Below are 23435 nucleotides of genomic sequence, written 5' to 3' on the forward strand. Positions count from 1 at the left end.
TGTAATCCTCCAAAGTTTTTTTTTTTAATTATAACTGAAGTAAAAGTTAGCCTCTTATGAGTATATTCATTTCTTTTCTTTTCTTTTTTTTTTTTAGGGAGTCTAATCACTCTTTAATGTAGTTGGAAAAACCTCACAGCATGAAGAATTAACTTGGAACTCTTATAGTAAGTCCAAGGTGAGTCAGAGTTAAACAAAAATGTAACATGTAACACTAGAAAACAGAATACCATCTTTATCAGCTGTGAAGGGTAGATGCAAAATACAGCCTTAAAAGTTGCCAAACATGGTCTATCACTTTCTTATATCTTATAAGATTCTACAACATATCACAGAAATAACTGTTCATTAATCCACTGAATATCAACATTAATGAAGTAAAAAAAAAAAATGGAGACATATGCTTGGTAGGAAACAACTTTTGTTACAGACACGAATGGCTGTCACTTGTATTTGCTGTGACAGTTATCTACCACTATATAACATGCTCCTCTACATAAGAGATTTAGAACAGTTGAGAAACTAAAATGTACACAAAACAAGCTTTACAGCATCTGTCCTCTAATCTTTTTATAGTTGAATTGGTTCTTACCACAAAGTAACAGTTAAGTTCTGATTTTGAGAAGGAAAACCTTGAAATAAATGTGGGAATTAGAGGATGAACTATTTGGTCTATTAATCCCAAAACTCTTCTACAACCAGTCTTCTCTCACCTATCGCCTTCTACTTATTAGTGTGTAAGTTTCTAGCAAAATAAACAGTGTTACAGAGAGAGAAATGGGATGAAGTCAAAATAGGAAACAGAAAAACGGTGAAATGAAAATAGTCAAATTTCCACATTAACAATGTATATTGTCCTCAACCCAAAGGATGGAATGTGAGCCATTTACCAATGTGAGGACAACAGTGAATTTGCAGGCAGGGACCTCTTATTTCTCCAGGAGTGATTCTAGCTGTTCCTGCAAGGAACTGAGCTGTTGTTTCTCTCTTTCTTCCTGCTGTTTGAGCTCAACCAGCACAGCCTGTAGATGGGTCTTGAGTGCCAGATTTTCTACTTTGATGATAAGATCTTCCTGTCTTTTTGCTCTTCCTTGAGTTTCTTGGAGTTTACCTTTCATCATATCAGTCTGCTTCTGAATTCCCAGGACCATCTGATTTGTTTCCTCATTTTCTTGGCGCTGTTCATCAGATTCATCAAGCTTGTCTTGTAGTTGCCTCTCTAGGTCTTCCTCAGTGTCAATGATGCTTATATCTTCATCATCATGAGGATCTCTTTCATCTTCCTCTTCACTACTGCTGCTAATATCATTAAATATCTCCCGAAGCTCATCATGTTCTGAGGAGCCATGGCCCTGCTTATGACTCATTCCTGGAGATGAAATTTCTAGGCCTGCTAGGGAAACTGGGTTGTCCACTTCCTTTGTTTCATCTTCTGCAATCACCTCCCATCGGGTACTGACAGCTTCTGCATCTGTACTGAGAAGCCTCTTTACTTCTTTTTCCACATCTGGTGATTCAATGTACTTCTTTTTGGCTGTCTTACGGAACCTCCTCTTTCTGACATTCTTCAGAGGCAGAGTGATACCATGGTTCCAGATGAATTTCCTCTCCCGGTCCTTATCTTTTTTCTTGCTTGCTTTTGGATCAGTGGTGGCAACTGGTTCTTCTGGAGGCGGGTAAAGATCCCCATCCACACTGCACACAAGCATCTGGCAGATATCTGCTGTCTTATAAAAGGTTTTTTTATCTATAGTTTTCAAGGATTCAGTAATGCAGGGTAGGTCAACTACCTTAGCAGCTAATGGGGCATCGTCCACATGGACAATTCCATGATGTCCATCTGCATGTAGTTCAATGGTCAATTTATCTTTCAGGTTGACACTTCCAGACTGTATTGCCCTTCTCACAGTGGAAGCATAATCTGGAGGCAGACGTAATATGAATTGGCTTTCCAACTCATGGGGAGCATCTTCTTTGTTCTTGCTCATTTTCTGTTTTGTAACAGTCATTTCCTTTCGTCTTACTCCACAATAAATGACTATCACTCAAAATCCTATGCTCTGGGTTTAGGTCCCAAAACACTCCTCTGGCATTTTCTTGGGAGACAATGGAGGCTGTTTTGTGGTAGACCCAGGCAAGTCACAACCTGGCTAGGCCTCCCTTAAGTGTCTTCACCTCAAACGAGCAGGAATCACGAAGAACGCAAACACCGCGCTCCCTCCCCTGCACCTGAAGCATATCCATTTCTACAATTCCTTAACTCAGGGGTGGAAAGCTTCTACCTGCAAGTGTTGTAACTTGCATTTTTATGTAAAGGGTTGGATAATCAGTAGCATCTGATCCTCTTAAAGAAAACTGGAATCAAAGTGCACATTTTTGAGAAACTAATAAAATCAGATAATCCTGTATATCAAATGCAAATGATTCTAATGGGGATCTTGGTTTCTCCTTATAATTGGTCCCTACATACTGAAGAGCCAGATTTGTGTTTTCCAGACAACAGGCCATTGCTCACCTACACTTAGGTGAACAGTAGATTCCAGCCCATACCCACCCATGATCCCCAAAATGTGGCCTATGCTCGGTTCTGGGAGAGCTCTGGGAGAGCTTTGAGGCAGGGACAGCTTCTATTCCTCTTTGCATCCAGAAGAAGCTACAGAAAACTGAGACTTTCATCCCTTTTCCCAAATGAATTTGGGATCCAGCTCTTTGAGGAGAGAATGATGGAATGTAGCCACTGTACCCACCCCCAATCTCCCAGCTTCCCCATGTGCTTAATTCTCTCACTAGCGCAGCAAGTGTGTCCATTACCTCAGCCACTTAACACATCCATCTAGTCTCAGACAGGATCCCAATAGTCAGTCATTAAGAAAGCACCACCAAGAAGGTGCTGAGCAGTGGAGGGCTGCGCAGGAATAGCAAAGAGCTGTTCTTAGATGAACTTACGATGTAGAGAGGCTTGTTATAATATCAATATTATCCATTAATACTGTCCAGTGTCCTTTTCTGTATATATTCTGGGTAACCGCATGACTAGTTCCACCAATTCTAGGAACCCTGTCCATATCAATAACCTCATTCAATATTTTAATATTCATATATTCTGTAATGACAATTGCATCTTTTGCTCTATAAAAAGCCCTGTCTTGCTTTGCGAAGCTGCTGGTTCCTCTAAGGAGCCTAGTCTACTTGTTGAGAGTATAATCCTTAATAAATGCTTTGGCATGGGTTGGAGATTGTCTGAGTCTGTGAATTCTTTTGAGACTGCCGCACAACACACCTTGAAACACTGTAACAGTTTCATAACATGTCCCTAACTTTGCAAAGCTTTGCAAAGTTTTTGTACATAATCAATTTTACCTACAAAACTTTAAGAAGCATAATTATATTTACCTAGAAAAGATAGGAAAGAGACAGGATTGTTATATCACCAATTTTGGGTGCCATTTCACTTGGCTGCAGGTCAAAAAATACATGGTTTACTTTAAACAAATTGCTATCTCAAAATGTCATTTGACTGCTCCTCTTCAAATATAACGTTGACAATTACCTTTACTGACTCTTCCTGCGCAGAGAACTGTTCCGAGAAACCACTGCTGAGATTGGTAAAACTGAGTAACACTTCTAGGTGCTCCATGGAGAGTAAGACTTTGTTAATTTCGAGATAATCTCTAGGGAGGCGAGTTGATCTATTTCCACACAGATGTGGATGATCAACTGTAACACTCTGCTCAATGGGGGTCACCTGTAGAAAAAAAAGGAATATGGTTAATACATACTCATCTAAAGGGAACACACTGTAAATTATAGTAAGCTGAAATCAAACGAAAAAAGCACTTCTAAGTTACTACTCTATGGTAGACATTGTGGAAATGTACAAAATTTAAAATAAAATAAAACAAACCATGTTCTCAAGAAGCTTACATTATATCAAACCAAAGTGCTACCGTTCCCAAAGACATTAAGAATTTTTAAAACAATATATTTACCAAAAGCAAAATGTTAGAGAAATAATTCTATTGGTAAAGCAAACCTGCACATATAAATACTCTAATACAGTATTTAAAAATCTGCACTCCTGCAAACTTCTAGCAATCTCATTTCAGTACTGACTTGAAATACACTATAAAACAGAATCTAAACATTATTATAATGACCAATCAACAAAGTACATTTGGAGAGGAAATTTTCTTCCTTATTTCTCATTTATATCAGAAGCTATAACATTTTTCAAATCCTCCACTAATACTACACAAAATTATAAAGGGCTTTTGTATGTTTTAACCTGAATTCTTAAATATACTTCCTTAGGAACTACTATAAGAGGGAAATAGAGAATGGCAAAAATTATATTTTGAAGTTTTCTAGTTACAGTTCTACCCTCAAACAACCTCTCCTCCTTTGATGTCAGCATCACACAAATGTAATCAGGATGAAGAAACTATTCGGTTGGTGTTTCTTCTAAAAAATATGCTTTTCAGTTAATGGAAAGTTCACCTGTGCAGGAACAGAGCTCAAATTTCACATAAAAGCAGCAAGGCACCAAAAAAAAAAAAAAAAAAAAAAGCAAAACAGAAAAGGACTTAAGTATAGAAAGTTACTACAGTGACAGGGAAGATCAAAGCACAAACTAGGAGGAAGACAATAGTGTAAAAATGACTCCTTGTAAAACTCAAAGAAGAATGTAATTTGGTCTTAGGTCCAAAAAGAACTCTTAGAAGAGTTAAAAAGGGATTTTAAAAAACAAATTAGAGAAACAGAAAAAAAATTTTATTCTCCTTTCTCTTTCCTTTTTTCCTTTTCCTTTCCCTTTCCCCTTTATTCTTTTCTTTTCCTTTCCCTTTCCTTTTTTTCTCTCCTCCATCCTTTGATCCTCATTTCTGTCTCTTTTCTGTTTGTTCTTTGTTCTTTGCTTTCCTTGCCTTCCCCTCCCTTCCTTCTTCTTCCCTTCCTTTCCTCTCCGTCTGTCCTTAGAGGGTATTATACCCTTACCTTGCAGTAAGATACTCAGAACAAAAGAAAGGAAGCTGGTATCACAGAAACCTGGAAGTGTTTAACAGATTAGATATTTTACACTCACAACATTCCATTCTTGATGATGTAACACTGAGCCCCACCCAAGCCCCCACCCCCAGCTAGTCCTCACTTTTGTCCAGAGGACCACTCAGAATGAATGTTCAAAAAAACAACTCTCTGTTTTGGCTAGAAACCCTGAGGTTCCGACCCCTCCTATTTGATTTTTTGACAATATAACAAGAGACCTTTCTTTACTTCAGAATGGAGGGGTAAAGTGTAAGAAGACATGAACACTAGGAAGGCAGGGTGTGAAGGGCTTTGAATACCAAACAGTATTTGATATTTTATACACTCTACCACACTTGACATTGATCACTTCTATTATGACCTACTGTTTGGATTTTTATCACCCTGTTAGCCGAAATTCCTGTCCTGAGCTACACAAAAGGAAAGATACTATTTCTTTCCCCATTTTTCAGATCTCTTTGGAATAGAGACCCAGTAAGGTATACTGCTGGATCAAAGGGTATGCACATTTTTGTGGCCCTTTGAACATAGTCCTAAACTGTTCTCCAGAATGGTTGGATCAGCTTAGAGCTCCACCAACAATGAATTAGTGTGCCCACTGTCCCACATCATCTCCTAGGATAAGTTCATCAAATCACAACTCACCCCCATGTTCCTAATACCTCTAATTAGAGGGTTCAAAGGTGAAGTACCAAAACTCCTACCCATACCCCCAGGGCTCCTGCTCCACCATCCCTCTTTCTGGCCTCCATTTTGTATATTGTCCTGATGTGACAGTCCTCTTCCAGAAAGAAGGACAAACAACAACCTCTCAGTAGTACAAACTGCCCCCCTCCTCCTTTCCCTTTTCCTTTCCTTCCCCTCTTCTTCCCATTTATCCTTGCCTTTTCCTTTGCTTCCCCTTGCCCTTTCTTCTCCTCCTTTCCTTCTCCTTTCCCTTTTTCTTTTTTCCTTTTCTTTCCCTTCCCCTCCCTTTTTCTTGCCTTCCTTTCCTCTCCCTCTGTCTGTACGGGGTATTATACCCTTACCTTCCAGTAAGATACCAAAACAAGGGCAATGAGGAGAAGGGAAGCTGGTATCCCAGTAACCTGGAAAGTGTTGAACAGATTAGATTTTCTACACTTATATCACTCTATCCTTGATGATGTAACAATTGGGCCCCACCCAAGCCTCCACCAAGTCCTCCCTTGGATTCAAAAGACCACTTGGAATGAATGTAAAAAACGGCATGTGTTTTGACCAGAAACCCTAAAGTTCTGTCCCTCCTAGATTGTTTTTTTGACAGTATGAAAAGAGACCTTTCTTTACTTCAAAACAGAGGAGTAAAGTGTAAGCAGACATGAAAACTAGGAAGGCAGGCTCTGAAGGGCTTTGAATACCAAACAATATTTGATATTTTATACACTCTACTACACTGTACATTGATCACCTCTATTGTCACCTACTGTATAGATCTTTATCACCCTCTTGGCCAAATTCCTGACCTGAGGTAAGTAAAAGGAAAGATACTATTTCTTTCCCCATTTTGAAGATCTCTTTGGGATAGAGACCTAGTGGGTATATTTCTGGGTCAAAGGGTATGCACTTTTCTGTGGCCCTTTGAACATACTACCAAATTGTTCTCCAGAATGGTTGGATCAGCTCATAGCTCCACCAACAATGAATTAGTGTGTCAGCTCTGCCATATCCTCTCCTAGGATAAATCCATCAAATCAAACCTCACCCCCATGTTCCTAATTCCTCTAATTAGAGGGTTCAAAGGTGGAGTACCAAAAACTCCTACCCATACTTCCAGGGCTCCTTGCTTCATCATCCCTCTTTCTTGCCTCCATTTTATATATTGTCCTGATGTGACAGTCCGCTTCCAGAAAAAAGGACAAGCAACAACCTGCCATTAGTACAAACTGCCCTACCTCCTCCTTTCCCTTTTCCTTTCCCTCTCCTTCCCATTTTTCCATGCCTTTTCCTTTCCTTCCCCTTCCTCTTTCTTCTCTTCCATTCCTTCTCCTTTCTCTTTTTCTTTTTTCCTTTTCCTTCCCTTCCCCCTCCCTTTTTCTTGCCTTCCTTTCCTCTCCCTCTTTCTACAGAGGGTATTATACCCTTACCTTCCAGTAAGATACCAAAACAAGGGCAATGAGGAGAAGGGAAGCTGGTATCCCAGTAACCTGGAAAGTGTTTAACAGATTAGATTTTCTACACTTATATCACTCTGTCCTTGATGATGCAACAATTGGGCCCCACACCCACAAAGTCCTCCCTTGGGTCCCAAATACCACTCAGAATGAATGGAAAAAATGCATCTGTTTTGGCCAGAAACCCTGAGGTTCCTCCCCCTCCTAGATTGATTTTTTTGACAATATGAAAAGAGACCTTTCTTTACTTCAAAAGAGAGGAGTAAAGCGTAGGAAAACATGAAAACTGGGAAGGCAGGCTGCAAAGGGCTTTGAATACCTAACAATATTTGATATTTTATACACTCTACTACACTGTACATTGATCACCTCTATTGTCACCTACTGTATAGATCTTTATCACCCTCTTAGCCAAGTTCCTGTCCTGAGCTATGTTAAAGGAAAGATACTATTTCTTTCCCCATTTTGAAGATCTCTTTGGGATAGAGACCTAGTGGGTATATTTCTGGGTCAAAGGGTATGCACATTTCTGTGGCCCTTTGAACATAGTACCAAATTGTTGCCCAGAATGGTTGGATCAGCTCACAGCTCCACCAACAATGAATTAGTGTGCCCACTGTCCCACATCATCTCCTAGGATAAATCCATCAAATCAAAACTCACCACCATGTTCCTAATTCCTCTAATTAGAGGGTTCAAAGGTGGAGCACCAAAACTCCTACCCATACTCCCAGGGCTCCTGCTCCACCATCCCTCTTTCTGGCCTCCATTTTGTATATTGTCCTGATGTGACAGTCCTCTTCCAGAAAGAAGGACAAACAACAACCTCTCAGTAGTACAAACTGCCCCCCTCCTCCTTTCCCTTTTCCTTTCCTTCCCCTCTTCTTCCCATTTATCCTTGCCTTTTCCTTTGTTTCCCCTTGCCCTTTCTTCTCCTCCTTTCCTTCTCCTTTCCCTTTTTCTTTTTTCCTTTTCTTTCCCTTCCCCTCCCTTTTTCTTGCCTTCCTTTCCTCTCCCTCTGTCTATACAGGGTATTATACCCTTACCTTCCAGTAAGATACCAAAACAAGGGCAATGAGGAGAAGGGAAGCTGGTATCCCAGTAACCTGGAAAGTGTTGAACAGATTAGATTTTCTACACTTATATCACTCTGTCCTTCATGATGCAAGAATTGTTCCCCACACCCACAAAGTCTTCCCTGGGGTCGGAAAGACCACACAAAATGAATGTAAAAAACTGCATCTGTTTTGGCCAGAAACCCTGAGGTTCCTTCCCCTCCCAGATTGATTTTTCTGACAATATATAAAGAGACCTTTCTTTACTTCAAAAGAGAGGAGCAAAGTGTAAGAAGACATGAAAACTTGGAAGGCTGGTTGTAAAGATCTTTAAATACCAAACAGTATGTTATACACTCCACTACACTGTACATTCATCACTTCTCCTACTGCAACCTTTTGTATAGGTCTTTATCACTCTGTTACCCCAAGCTCCTCTCCAGAGCTATGTAAAAGATATAAAAGAGAGTAAAAGATAGTAAAAAGATGTAAAAGATTCCTTTTCCCTTTTTTAACATCTCTTTGGGATACAGACCTAGCAGGGGTATTGCTGGGTCAAACAAAGGATATGCATATTTTATGGCCCTTTGAACACAATATCAAATTGTTCTCCAGAGTGGTTGGATCAGCTCACAGGTCCACCAACAATGAATTAGTGTTCCCACTGTCCCACATCATCTCCTAGGATAAGTCCTTCAAATCACAACTCACCACCCTGTTCCTAATTCCTCTAATTAGAGGGTTCAAAGGTGGAGCACCAAAACTCCTACCCATACTCCCAGGGCTCCTTGCTCCATCATCCCTCTTCTTGCCTCCATTTTGTATATTGTCCTGATGTGGCAGTCCTCCTCCAGAAAGAAGGACAAACAACAACCTGTAAGTAGCAGAAACTGCCCCACCTCCTCCTTTCCCTTTTCCTTTCCTTCCCCTCTCCTTCCCATTTGTCCTTGCCTTTTCCTTTCCTCCCCCTTCCCCTTTCTTCTCTTCCTTTCCTTCTCCTTTCTCATTTTCGTTTTTTCCTTTTCCTTCCTTTCCCCTCCCTTTTTCTTGCCTTCCTTTCCTCTCCCTCTGTCTATACAGGGTATTATACCCTTATCTTCCAGTAAGATACCAAAACAAGTGCAATGAGGAGAAGAGAAGCTGGTATCCCAGCAACCTCGAAAGTGTTTAAGAGATTAGATTTCCTATACTTATATCACTCTGTCCTTGATGATGCAAGAATTGGGCCCTACACCCACGAAGTCCTCCCTTGGGTCCAAAAGACCACTCAGAATGAATGTAAAAAACTGCATCTGTTTTGGCCAGAAACCCTGAGGCTACTCCCCCTCCTAGATTGATTTTTTGACAATATGAACAGAGACCTTTCTTTACTTCAAAAGAGAGGAGTAAAGTATAGGAAAACATGAAAACTGGGAAGGCAGGCTGCAAAGGGCTTTGAATACCAAACAATATTTGATATTTTATACACTCTACTACACTGTACATTGATCACCTCTATTGTCACCTACTGTATAGATCTTTATCACCCTCTTAGCCAAGTTCAAGTCCTGAGGTATGTAAAAGGAAAGACACTATTTCTTTCCCCATTTTGAAGATCTCTTTGGGATAGAGACCTAGTGGGTATATTTCTGGGTCAAAGGGTATGCACATTTCTGTGGCCCTTTGAACATAGTACCAAAATTGTTCTCCAGAACGGTTGGATCAGCTCACAGCTCCACCAACAATGAATTAATGTGTCAACTCTGCCATATCCTCTCCTAGGATAAATCCATCAAATCAAAAGTCACCACCATGTTCTTAATTCCTCTAATTAGAGGGTTCAAAGGTGGAGTACCAAAACTCCTACCCATACTCCCAGGGCTCCTTGCTCCATCATCCCTCTTCTTGCCTCCATTTTATATATTGTCCTGATGTGACAGTCCTCTTCCAGAAAGAAGGACAAACAACAACCTGTCATTAGTACACACTGCCTCACCTCCTCCTTTCCCTTTTCCTTTCCTTCCCCTGTCCTTCCCATTTGTCCTTGACTTTTCCTTTCCTTCCCCTTCCCCTTTCTTCTCTTCCTTTCCTTCTCCTTTCCCTTTTTCTTTTTTCCTTTTTCTTCCGTTCCCCTCCCTTTTTCTTGCCTTCCTTTCCTCTCCCTCTTTCTACGGAGGGTTTTATATCCTTACCTTCCAGTTAGATACCAAAACAAGGACAATGAGGAGAAGGGAAACTGGCATCCCAGTAACCTGGAAAGTGTTGAACAGATTAGATTTTCTCCACTTATATCACTCTGTCCTTGATGATGCAATAATTGGGCCCCACCCAAGCCTCCATCACCACCAACTTGTGTCCAGAGGACCACTCAGAATGAATGTAAGAAACAACTGTATCTGTTTTGGCCAGAAACCCTGAAGTTCTGTCCCTCCTAGATTGTTTTTTTGATAGTATAAAAAGAGACCTTTCTTTACTTCAAAACAGAGGAGTAAAGTGTAAGAAGACATGAAAACTAGGAAGGCAGGCTCTGAAGGGCTTTGAATACCAAACAATATTTGATATTTTATACACTCTACTACACTGTACATTGATCACTTCTCTTGTCACCTGTTGTATAGATCTTTATCACCCTCTTCGCCAAGTTCCTGACCTGAGGTATGTAAAAGGAAAGATACTATTTCTATCCCCAATTTGAAGATGTCTTTGGGATAGAGACCTAGTGGGTATATTTCTGCGTCGAAGGGTATGCACTTTTCTGTGGCCCTTTGAACATAGTACCAAATTGTTCTCCAGAATGGTTGGATCAGCTCACAGCTCCACCAACAATGAATTAGTGTGCCAGCTCTCCCATATCATCTTTAACATTTATCATTTTGCTCTTTTACCACATTAGCCAATCTGATAAGTGTGATGTGGTACCTCAGAGCTCTTTTAATCTACATCTCTAAGAAATAGTGATTTAGAGCATTTTTTCATATGACTATAGGTAGCTCTAATTTCTTCCTCTGAAAACTGCTGGTTTATATTCTTTGACCATTTATTAATTGAGGAAACAACCCCCTCATTTTCCTAAAACAAACATAATGGAACCTCTGTGCTAAATGACTGACTATACCATTCCTTCACCTTTCATAATTCTATCAATAAATAACCTTGAATACTATGTTGCATTACTGAATGACCTAGGAAGAGATAGTAAAAGCCAACAATAAAACAGAGATACAGATGTTAATAATAGCATATGGTGCTTTCAAGTTGACAAAGCACTGAATAGATATTATTTCATTTGATCCCCGTAATTCTATCATGTAGATGTTACCATTACACTCCTTCTACAAATGATGTAACTGAGACTGAATCCAACTGTATAGCCTCAGTCATTCCTGCAAAGGACTTTGCTCCCATAATCTTGAACCTCTGTCCCTTCCAGCTGCACCTTGAATCTGATGCCTTGTCTGCTTCAAACTCTAAAGAACAAGATGGAGTGCCCAGGAGAAGTCCATCACATCTAAACTCACCACCATGTTCCTAATTCCTCTAATTGGCGAGTTCAAAGGTGGAGCAACAAAGCTTCAAAATTCCTTCCTTTAGAGAGGGCAGAAATTGGTCTTTCCTATCACTCCACCTTACATCTGATGCCCTGCCTGGTTCCAGTTCCAAGGAATGCCCTCTACCTATACTCCCTGATGTCCTGCTCCACCCCCCTTTCCTGCCTCCTTTTGTGTATTGTACCCCTCTTTAAATGGGGGCCACCTCCACTCATTCCAATCTCTATCTTGTCCAGAAATTCTGGCCTCTTCCCCTCTCAGATTGTTGGGGTTGTTATGCGTTAATTAGATAAAAGGGGACACTCCTTGGCTCATTTCTCAACTCATCTTAGTCACTCAATGGGCCTTGCCTCAGTCAAGCTGAGACCTAGTAAAGACCTTAGTTTCAAAAAGCTAAGGTCTCCCACTGCATCCAAAGCCATCTCTAGTCATCCTGACTGTCTATCTCTTATCTATGTAGTCATACTAAATGTCTTGACACAGGGCCCAGATGGCTCCTAAGGAGAAAGTAAGGCTGATGACTTTTCACAGCCCTCCCTCACTGAAATCCAATTCACTGGCAACTCATAGCATCATCTTCCTGATGTGACAGTCCTCTTCCAGAAGGAAGGACAAACAACATTCTGTGAGTAATACAAACTGCCCCAGTGGAGACACAACTGGCCACTTCCAATCTGGGGGTGCAGCTTCTTCCTTCTTCTTTCCTTGTCATCTGTCCCCTTTCCGTTCCCCTTTTTTCTTTCATTTCCATTCCAAAATTCCTTTCCTCTTTTCACTTTTTACTTTCATTCATCCCCTTCCTTTCCTTTCCTCTCATTTTCCTTTCCCCTTTCCTTCTCCTCCTTCCTGTTCCCTTTCTCTCCCTCTGACCCTTACCTTTGGATACAATGCACAAAGCAAAGGAAATTGGGAGAACGGAAACTGGTATCCTTGACAGCTGAAAGGTCTTCACAGGCTAGATCTGTTTTTGAAGACCAGGCTTTATACCCACTGTCATTTCCTAGCGCTTCTCTTTCCTGGGGATTGGTTGAACCTTGACAACAACTTAGGGTGAATGTGAATAGCAAATCAAGTACTATCCCCCATGAAGCAATTTCTGGTAATGAAAATACTCTCTGCTTCCTCAAGTTGTCTGAGATCACATCAGAGGTTTCCTTTTTCTGCATCCAAGCGCTGTAAGTAGGAGACACGTTTTCCAGTGATTATGCCTTGATGTTGTTATGTCTCGTCCTCAGAAGTAGTAACTGTAAGCGTATCTCTTCTCTCCTGTTTTCCTCCATCGGGTGCTGTAACATCTCTTCTCCTCTCTGCAGAACTTCCTCAATCTGGGCCTTCTCCTCATCCAACTGAGAATGGAAAGAGAAAAACAAGTCAATATTTCACTTGGATATCTCTCGAGCAATGTATATTTCTTTACTAGAAAGAACATATCCATCATGATGAATTTCTGTAAATGAATATCCCATTAAAATTTAAAATAAGTACATTAAAATTATAGCATTTACATTTAATAGATTTGGACATGTATAGTCTGTCAGATTGCTTGCTGTCTTCGGGAGGAGGGAAAAATTGGAATTAAAAATCATAAAAAAATGAATGTTGCAAACTGCCTTTACATATAATTGGAAAAAATAAAATACTATTAGGTGGAAAAAAATTCTAACAATTATATTGTTTCCAAAAATGTTTTGAATCCTCTTGGATCTTTTAAAAAAGCTCCTGCAATTTCAACAGGGACTCTCCAACGAGTAAACTACCTCTACCAATGTAGGTTATCACCTACTTTCCAAAAGCTATGTGAAACAAGGAAAGTAACTTGCCTAGGATAAAAGATCTAAGTATATGTTAGAGGCAGGACTAGAACCTAGGTCTTCCTAGTTTAGCTGCATCCGCAGTATATCATACTGTCTCTCTAAATTATATGTTAAAATAGCTTACAATTTAAACCATGCTGATGCTTAGTTAATTCTCCTTGAAATTTTAACCCTCTTAGAAGCATTATATAAATCATTTGGCAATTGCTACATTGAAACCCAACGTCAAAAACCCTCACCTTAAAATTCTCCACCACAAATGACATGGTATGGGGGGAAGGGGAGAACACGCACAAGGTTATTGGGGTTAAGTGATTTGCTCAGGGTCACAAAGCTAGCAAGTGTCAAGTGTGTGAGGACAGATTTGAACTCAGATACTCCTGACTCCAGGGCCAGTGCTCTATTCACGTGCTCCACAGCATGATATTTAAGGCATTTATTCACAGAAAAATGAAGTGGATTATACCTTTTCATCTTCATCACTGGGCTTTTCTACAGCCTTCACCAAAGTTTTTAAATCATGCTCTAGTTTGTCTAGGTCCACTGAATGCATACCAGCCTCAACAGGTTTTGATTTCACAGAAATTGTCTTTGAGAAAAGCTCTTGGTCGATCAACATCTACAGAAGAGAGCAAAAAAGAAAGCATAGCTAAGGACAGGTGAACCAAAAACAGAACATGACTCCAAGTAAGTCCAATGACTACAGTAGAGGAAAGAAGCAAATGAGGTAAAACCAGATTTCAATAAGCAAGACAACTGTAAAATAGGCAGAAATGAAAAGGAAAAAAAATTAATTTGCCAATCAGTTCAAGCAGAGATTCCTCATCATTTCTTTGTACTTTCGCATATTGGGAGATCTTTTCAAAGCTATAGTGACTTCAGCTCCATTCAGGTTTCATGAGATTACACATCAAGAGGTGACACAAAGCCATATATTGGGTGACAAGACAGCAAAGACAATAACTCCTTGGCATGAAGTCGTGTCAGATACTAAAAACGAAATCTCTCTAACACTGTGTTTTAATGCTTGGTACAAGATCTTTAATAGTTAAAAAAAATTCCTTTTAGCCTTCTTAAAAATAGAACTGACTGGAATTATTTCCCCAAAACACTAGCTTGAGACTTTCCTGATTATGTAAATGAAGCTATAGGATTTTTGAAAGAGAAGACTTTGCCTGAAAATGCCATTTACCTAAAATCTCTCTGAAGGTTTTGCTTCACTTGAAGTTTTTGTGTGTCAGAATATTGTTAAAATTATATATATATATGTATGTATACATATATAAAGATAGATATATGTCTAATTGGTGGCTGAAGTATCGTATAAGAAGTGAGCACTGAGTATTTCTTCAGAGAAAAATTATATGAGAGGTAACATACTTTTTCAATATATTTCTCTAAATGAAACCTTTTCTTCTACTAGTAAGGAAAGAATAAATGAAATAATGCATCTGTGGGCATATCTCACATTTTTTCCCTATTCCCTTCTAGCAGTCTCTTTGCCTTTTGGGTCCTGTTCCTTTACCTAGTAAAAGGATTCCACTGACCCTATTGTTAAACAGAAAATAAAAACAAAAGGTAAATTTCTGTGTTAGGCCTGCCTACACTATTTATATAAATTAAATCAAGTTCTTTATTTCAGTAAGGTAAATTCAATAAAGTTCTTCACTTCAGCAGAAGCAGGAAGAGTGAATGTGTCCCTATACACACAGAGTTTATGAAGTCACCATCACAAGATTAGTTCTTTCCTTGTGGCTTCTTCATGGGAACCAGTATCTTACAGTGTTTCAAGAACTGGAAGAAGGTATTCCCAGAGTAGTTAAAAGCATAAACAAACACAATGAGGAAGAAAGAGCAGGGGTTCCTAACAATTTTTATGCAACGGACCCCTTTTCTAATTCATGTCTTCATCATAAAATAAAATACAGATAAATCCATTTTATTGGCTAAGTTATCAAGATACTAACAAAACAAGTTTGTGAACCCCAGGCTAAGAACTCTAGATTTAAAGGAAAAATGCCAAGCATTTTAGCCTGGACTGGGTATGAAGTAATGGAAAGCAAACAGAATGAAATATAAAGTTAGACAGGTAAATTTTAATCCAGTGGTGAAGAGCCTTAAACAACAGGCTTTGAATTTATTCAGGAGGCAAAAAGGAATCAGTTAGTATTTTTGAAGCTATGGAGTTACATGATCAGATGGGTGCACTAGTAAGGTTCATCTAATATAGACGTTTTAGTTAACCAAGAGAGAATAGATACTAGGAAGAACAGACTGAATCAGAGGATAATGCAAGAATCAATTGAGGCTAAAAGGTGACAGTGGTAAAAACTCAGGTGGTGAAGGCAGCAGAAATGGTAAATAAAGAACTGAGTGAAAAGATACTATATTTGGAGAATGCAATATGATGTGACTTGTTACATAAGACAATTGATATGACTTGATGGTTTATGAACTATAAGGAGATATGTGATAGAGTTTCAACAAATATGAATAAATAATCATGAGGGAGGTTATTTGTAAGAATAGGGATGGCATAGCCAGAAATGAGGAAATCAAGAAGGGGAGCTGGTCAAAATGAAAGATAATACATTCAGTTCTAGAAACAATGATCTTGAGGTATCTGTGATACATTCAGTTAGAGCTTATCCAAGTACAGGGCTAAAAAAATGAGTAATAGCAGAAGAGCACGAAAAGAATTCTTAAGTGCTACCAAATTTGAAAGCTATCCACATAGACATCATACTTGAAGTTACAAAAACTGATGAGATCAAAAAGAGCTGAAACAGGTAAAGAAAATATGGCCAAACACACCTAGGGACATGGACAGCTCTAATTAAGAAGCATGGCAAGAAGAGGAAAACAAAGAGAAAAGAAGGGTTAAGGAGGTAGTATATCTCTGTTTTACATGAAGTACTCACGTTAGCACTTTTGATGTGTTGTGACACTTTTTCAAAATTCCTATTTAAGTCAGCTAACTTAGGCTCCACCAGCTCACTGCTTGCCAAGCCTCGGGCCCTCATCAGTACGATGGCTTGCTCAGAACATTTTCGACTTGTAGGTTAACATCATCCAGTTCAGATGTTATTCGCTAAACACATAGAAACACAAAATTATCATTAAGTACAAGAAACAATGAAGCATAACCCAATTAAAATATGGATTTGACGCTATTCAAAAGGGAAGATATCACAAATATGTTAAATGTCTATCTAAATAAAACACTGGCAGTATATTTAATTGAATTAACGAATCTAAATAGAGGTAGTAGAGGTGGAAGGGGAGGAGAAAATTGGGTTATGGGGTTGGGGCTTTTCAAATCCTTCCCAGATGACTTGTATCACCTCTGCATCTCTCACTAAAATTAAAATTCAAAAACAAAAAATAGAATAATACAGTGTTTATATGAAAAGCAAGATTCTGAGCCCTAAGAAATGCAGTATATATTACAAATGCCATCTTAGGCATACTTACTTTCACAGTTTCTTCACTTTTATTTACAGGCTTCTTTTCAATCTCATCCAACAGAGCTTCAGCTTGGTAAAGCCAAGTACTTACATGAGCAACATTTCCATCAAATATCTCCAGCTGGTTCTGATGGTTCTGAAAATATATACGTATGTACATACTTTTTAAACAATCACATTAAGTATTCTATGAGATTGACATTTAGAAAGATTTGAATGATCATGACTAGACAGAATTGGACCCTGTGAGTATTAGTTAGGAGAATTGAAGGCTCTAGGTAAGAAGAATGTCTCTAAAACTTAGAATTATTTCAAAGAGTAGTATTTTTCCCTCTTCTAGATGCTGATAAAGGAATTCCTCTATAATCATTTCTGGGGAATGCTATAGAAAAGAAGTATCTACATATGTGTATGTGTGTATGTGTGTGTTGAAATAAATGACCTCTAAAGTTCACTCAAGCTCTAATACCAAATTATCAGAGAAAGGAGTTTTTAAAGAAAAAAAGCAAAGTAATAGAATTGAAAAAAAAATTATGTTGACATGATGTAAAATAAAGATGATAATAATAAAACCTGCTTGTGCACAAACACGGACAGATGTATGTAGACATAATCAAAGTTGATGAGAATAGGTCCAGTCCCTCATTGTAATATTCATTCTCCCATTACCTGTTCAACAATCAGAGTTGAACTCTGGAACACCCCCTTTTCCAGGGCTATATAAACCTTGAGCCCAATGAGCCCTTGAAGGTCTTCGGCATTTGAGAGTGCCACTGACCTCTTCTATTAAAATACTAGCATTGTTAGTAATATGATTAATTACTCAGAAATTATATTTCTCAAACTTTTTAAACTCTGCACTAGTGATAAGAAGTGAAAGAATTCCAGTTATGGGGGAAAGTCAATAAAAATGCCCTGAGAGCTCGGGACATAGAGTCTTGTGCAAGGTTAAGAGGTGCCAGTATCACTGGATCTGAGTATGAGAGCTGATGACAGTGTATTTGTTATTAATAACCTTTCAGAGTGCATACATGTTCAGACCATAACCTAGACACTATACTTTTAAATTTAGAGAGATAAATTGATAAGAAAATGTACCCAAACGCTTTCAAAGTGAGAACTAGTGCCATGTTTTTGCTTAAGGGCTCAGGCTTACACTTGCTGCTGCTGTCCTCATCTGGCATTACATGATACCTCTTGTTAGAGGACCTTCAGGCTACTGGGCGCTGCTGCTAGCCTTGCTGAATATTAAGGTGTATATCTGGCATAGGGCATGCATGCTCATGCATACACACACGCACGCACACACACACACTATAGGGTTCTTGGTTTCCACCAAATTCAAAGCACCCTCTACTCACATATAACAATCAGGGTTTAAGTATACAACTTCCTGAACTTTGGAAAGAAATTCCATTTGTTTGTAATATAACAACATGGGGACTAAAACATAGGATCGTAGATTTAGAACTAGAAGGGGCTTTAAATTTCATCTCTTTCAATCTCCCCATTTTACAGATAAAGAAACTGAGGTCCAAAGATGTTAAAGGACTTGACCAAAGTCCTACAAGCAATAAGTGACTCAAAGGTGATACTGGAAAATAGTCCAGAAATCTCTCAGAAGTGCTGGTGGCACCAGTATAGCACCACCAAATACCTCATGCCCCCATAACTAAAACTAGCACTCTCTTTCCAACCCTGGCAGAAAAATTCACAGTAAACATACTTGCAAGGAAGATAAGTATTAATTTTAAATGATTTTTTTTGAAAAACTGAGTTGGCTGGATGCTGAAGGCTACCATAAGGTGGCAGCCTAACCTCTTTAAGGATTGTGGTCACTCTTGGACAAAATGTTTAGAAATAAAAGATGACATACAGCATGAAATAAGACATTGCTTAGGTCAATAGGAGTTTTAGTTTGTATAATTTTCCCTTCTGCTGAAGTCAATGAACTGCAGGAAGTGCCAGGTACCAATTGCTTGACTCAGGATACTGTAGATTTTCCTGAAGACAGTCATCAGGGAGAAAGAGGAAGAGTTCACAATTCATCTGAGGAACTTTGGCTCATCTTTCTTGGCTAATTCCTCTTTGCTCCATTAGTGTAGATGAATGCTGATGAGATGAAACTTGGGCCATCCCTAAGCAGTTAGCCCTTCATATCTTTCTAGGGACCTAGAAACAATTTGCTGTGGTTAAGGGGTGAGATTGAGGTAAATTCTCTAGCCATATTTGGGTCTTTCAAAGAAGGCATCTGGTCTAATACATATCTTAAATCAGATCAAGAAAAAAAGTTGGCATTTCCAAGTATTTAAGAATTAGTTACCTAGAAGAAACAAACTGAGCTGTCAAGTTCAGTGTTGTTTTAGTTTGTGTAATTGTGAGTATTGTATAATTTATTTTGTATAATTATGAGTGTTGCTCATACAAGAATTTTTACCTCTCCTCTATTGCCTTGATGGCATTCTGATATACCGCCACTGGTAAAAGACTGAATGTAAAGGGTACAAATCATGTAAATTAAAGCATTGCATTTTTGATATATTGGATAGAGAGCCAATAAGATCTGGGTTCAAATCCTACCTCTGACTCTTACTATGTGGTTCTAGAAAAATCATTTAAACTCTCAGTTTTCCCAATTTTTTAAACCTAAGTCTTTTATTAGACTGTAAGTTGCCCATAAAATGCCAACTTGCATTGATAGATTATCAGTGTGTGTGCCAGAAGACCACACCAAGAATTTCTTATATCCATTATATTATACACACGCACATGCACACAGACACACAGACACACACACACCCCCTAAATCTCCAAAAATCACTTGCAGCATGGTATAATGGATAAAATATTGGGCTTGAAGTTAGGAAGGTCTGAATTCACATCCTTCTTCTGGCACTACAAGTTCTGTAATCCTGGGCAAATCGCTTCGTTTTTATGTACCTCAGGAAATTCTCTTGCAATCTGTCTTAATGGAGGGAATTCCCACGCTAGGAACTTCTCACAATGGCTAGATTTGTCCCTCATTTGTTCCCCTGACATCTTCATAAACTATTTTCCTTTAAGCAATTCACACAGAAGAGAAACAAATGAGGCTGTCAATGAACCCCAAATGGAATCTCAGTTATTAACATTTTCTACAACTGGATGCACAGTGATGTGATTTCCCAATTCATTTTGAAAGCTAGTAGAGCCACAAAGGCCTACACTAATAAAGACAGATAAAAACATTGATTAAGCACTTCTTATGTACCACATACTAGACTAAATACTGGTATACAAATAGACACAAACAAGACAGGCCTCTACTCAAGGAACTTACATTCTAATTCAGGAAGAAAAGCTGTAAAGGGAAGTTGAATGGCAAGTTGGTGGAGCCATCTAAGGAGTGGTATGGTGGTCTGACGCCCTGTAAGATTAAATAAAAGTGCCCCTATCAGAGCCCAGTATTCCAGGGTGGAATCTAAAGGTGGACAGGGGAGAGACAGTGATGACAACCACAGTTCAGGTAGCAGGCTATGAAGATGGCTGAGAAGTAACAAGAAAGAACACATTATACTATTAAGACGAATGACTCTTTAAGGAACTAGTGAATGGAGCCCAGTATTTTTCATACCTCACATTTCACACCAAATGCCCCATTTTCTTGGAATTGCTTCCAAATGCAGAAAGTGGATATGCTAATCAATCAACAAACCATTATTAAATGCCTATTATGAACAAACTGCTGGCAATGCAAAGACAGCAAAAAACACTAACTACTTTTAAGGAGTTTACATCCTATCTATAATGTTGGGAATTATTTATAGATGCAACAAGATGCACAATAAAGAGAGCTGGCTTTGTAATTAGAGGACCTAGCTATATTCAAATCCCAGCTCTACCACTTGCTTCCCTTGTGGGACCATAGCAAACCACTTGATTTGCTGTAATTCATTTTCTTCATTTGTAAAAAAGAGGTTGACGATGACTTCCAACCCTAAATTTATGATCCTATGTTCAAAATTTTATTTTCACTTCATAGTAGTATAAAGGTAAGCTTGAAGACTTTTGGGCCTTTGCTGCTATATATCCATAGAAAAGTCTACGTAGAACAGGTAAAGGAAAAGAGGACTTTACCCTGCACCCTCCATTGCCAACATTATCTCTGTCCATCCATTCCTCTCCCCACCCCCAGTCTTTTTCAGCTCATCTACATGGAAGAGCAGAAGAAGATTTTGAGATGGGAAACAAGAGAACCTTGGAATCTCAGAGACTCTAAGAATTATTGGGGAGCATCTCCAAGTGAATGACTAGGTACAATCTAACCTTCAAAAAATAAAATCAAAAGGCATACGGAATGCTTTTTGTAAAGTAAACTAGACAGTCCAACATAGAGATCCATGTCCCTGGACAAAGAACTGAGTTGAAGAGAGAGATTTGAGTCTATCTGGCTAAGAGTTCTTTTGTTTTTGCTCTAGGGAGCTTGGCGCCTTGAGCAAAAAAAAAAATTCTTAGTGGAAATGACAAAAGCAAGAGTCAAGAATAAGAAGAGAAGAAGACATGAAAAAGCAGGAAAGTTTCTTCTAGAGAAGACTTTTACTAGTCATGTGGCTGAGTCAAGGTCTTCTGCTTTTTTTCCTTAAAAAGCACTATTATTAACATGTTATTCTGTATAATCTTTATTTCCAAATATATTCCTCCCACTGGACTGCCTAGGAAGCTTGTTGTAGCTATAAAGAATGAAAAATAAAAACAAATTCTGACAAGCCACCAACCAACATCCGTTGTGTCTGACAATCTCCACCTGCATAGTACCAGTGCCTACACCTCAGCAAAGAGAGGTAGGTCCATTTTCCCAACCGCATTTAGTTTCCTGTGATTGTTCTTCAGATTTACGTTGTTATCATCATTGTAAATGCTGGCACTTTGGAAGTAGGGTTTTGTTCATTTATTGCATTTATAGCCTACCACCTAGTACAGAACCTAGAACATACCAGGCTCTTAATTCATGATTCTTGATTCCTTAATTACATTGGTTCCTTATTTCTGCACCATTTCATGATGCAGTTTATTATGGGAATTTTGGATTGTCTTTTATTATTCAGGACTTGGGGCCATTCCTCCTGCCAATTTTGATTCACTTACAAGAGTGTTAATGTTAACCTCACCTAACCAAAATCTGACTCATGGAACAATAACATGAAGGGAAGGCCAAGGACATTTCACCTAACTGAGAGGTTGCTAAGTTGACCAAAACCTGTCCCATGGGATGCGAAAATTTACTTAAAGACTTGGACATTCCGATGTACAACACTCAACTGTCCCTGACTCCTTGACGACATGTAAATCTTCCCCTTCAATCAGTCTGTTTGTATATCCTCTAAATGTAGTTTAATCTGTAATCTGACTTAGTTTACCTACTGAGTTTGTTTGATGAGGCTTATTCAGAGGATGTATGAGATTATGACTTTACTCGTCTACATTTGTTCAACTTTTATGACACTGAAGTAAATATGGGTTTATAGATTTATCTCCTCTTTAGCTTTAATGGCTTAAGAGGCATGTACAAAACTGCAATACATAAAAGAATTATTTCTTTGCCAGTCTGACAAAATTTGTCTAGAAGAGGGCTTGGGAAAGTATTAAAAGGAGCTCAGATTTTCTGTGGGGTCTGAACTTATGCTTAATAATAAAACCTAGGCATCCCTCAACACCAAAAGAATTCGAGCAACCCACGTGCACTTTTATCTAGCTTCCTTATTCAAAGGCAGCCTGGATTCTGCTTACCCTAGATTGGTATATTGCTCTCTTTGCCTATTTGACTATAAAACATGGTAAGTAATCGAGTGCAGAGCTGTTTTCTTCTCCTTAAGAACCTGAGTTGAACTAGTTTAGACTGTTTGCATCCAACTTAAAGTCAGGCAAACTGGGCTTACTGACCTGCCATATGACCTTGGACAGCACTTTGTACCTCTTTAAAGCTCATTTTCCTTACTTGTCAAATGAAAATTATAATACTTTCATGGATCATCCACTAAACTTATACAACTCCCAAAGTTACATCTGAACCCTCTCCTTTCTTATCTCTCTCTCTTCTCCTCTTTCTATATTGCCTTCATGATATGAACCCCAAATCTATACATCTAACACTAATGTCCTCCTTACACTCCACTCTCACATCATCAACTACCTACTATGTATCTCCTTGTGGAGAATGTTCTATAGATATCTCAAATTCTTCATGTCCAAAATGGAACTGATATTTTCATTGTAGCTTATGTCTACTCCAGATTTCCCTATTTCTGTCACCACCCTTCTAGTCACTCCAAAGATTACAACCGCACAGTCATCTTTAATTCCACCTTCTTCCTCACCTCCATACCTGATTAGTTGCCAAATTTCATCAATTTTGCCTCTA

At 38.8% G+C, this 23435-nt stretch overlaps 2 protein-coding genes and 1 long non-coding RNA gene across 3 annotated transcripts in view; 1 reads left to right on the forward strand and 2 right to left on the reverse strand.

Annotated features, from left to right (window-relative positions):
• Nucleotides 1-10517, reverse strand: part of LOC140526945 (utrophin-like) — a 73407-nt gene extending 62890 nt beyond the window's left edge. The window contains exons 1-2 of the mRNA XM_072643566.1: nucleotides 10402-10517; nucleotides 3551-3745 (exon numbers count right to left, since the gene is read on the reverse strand). Coding sequence (XP_072499667.1) covers nucleotides 3551-3745; nucleotides 10402-10452 — 246 coding nt within the window. The 5' untranslated portion in view covers nucleotides 10453-10517. The remainder of the gene's footprint in view (nucleotides 1-3550; nucleotides 3746-10401) is intronic.
• LOC140526949 (transcription initiation factor TFIID subunit 7-like) lies at nucleotides 126-2815 on the reverse strand. The gene has a single exon (XM_072643569.1). It carries the CDS (start codon nucleotides 2007-2009, stop codon nucleotides 930-932), a length of 1080 nt encoding a protein of 359 aa, XP_072499670.1. The 5' UTR covers nucleotides 2010-2815; the 3' UTR covers nucleotides 126-929.
• Nucleotides 10518-10773: 256 nt separating the features above from the next.
• On the forward strand, nucleotides 10774-13247 carry LOC140526950 (uncharacterized). Its single transcript, XR_011974616.1, has 4 exons — nucleotides 10774-10864; nucleotides 11640-11765; nucleotides 12241-12382; nucleotides 13071-13247. It is a non-coding gene; the product is annotated as an uncharacterized lncRNA (long non-coding RNA).
• Nucleotides 13248-23435: the final 10188 nt, after the last annotated feature.

This window comes from Notamacropus eugenii, chromosome 2 (assembly GCF_028372415.1).
Source record: "Notamacropus eugenii isolate mMacEug1 chromosome 2, mMacEug1.pri_v2, whole genome shotgun sequence".
NCBI classification, from domain to species: Eukaryota; Metazoa; Chordata; class Mammalia; order Diprotodontia; family Macropodidae; genus Notamacropus; species Notamacropus eugenii.

Coding starts and splice junctions, on each gene's coding strand:
- LOC140526949 (XM_072643569.1), bottom strand. CDS start 2,009: ATGACTGTTACAAAACAGAAAATGAGCAAGAACAAAGAAGATGCTCCC.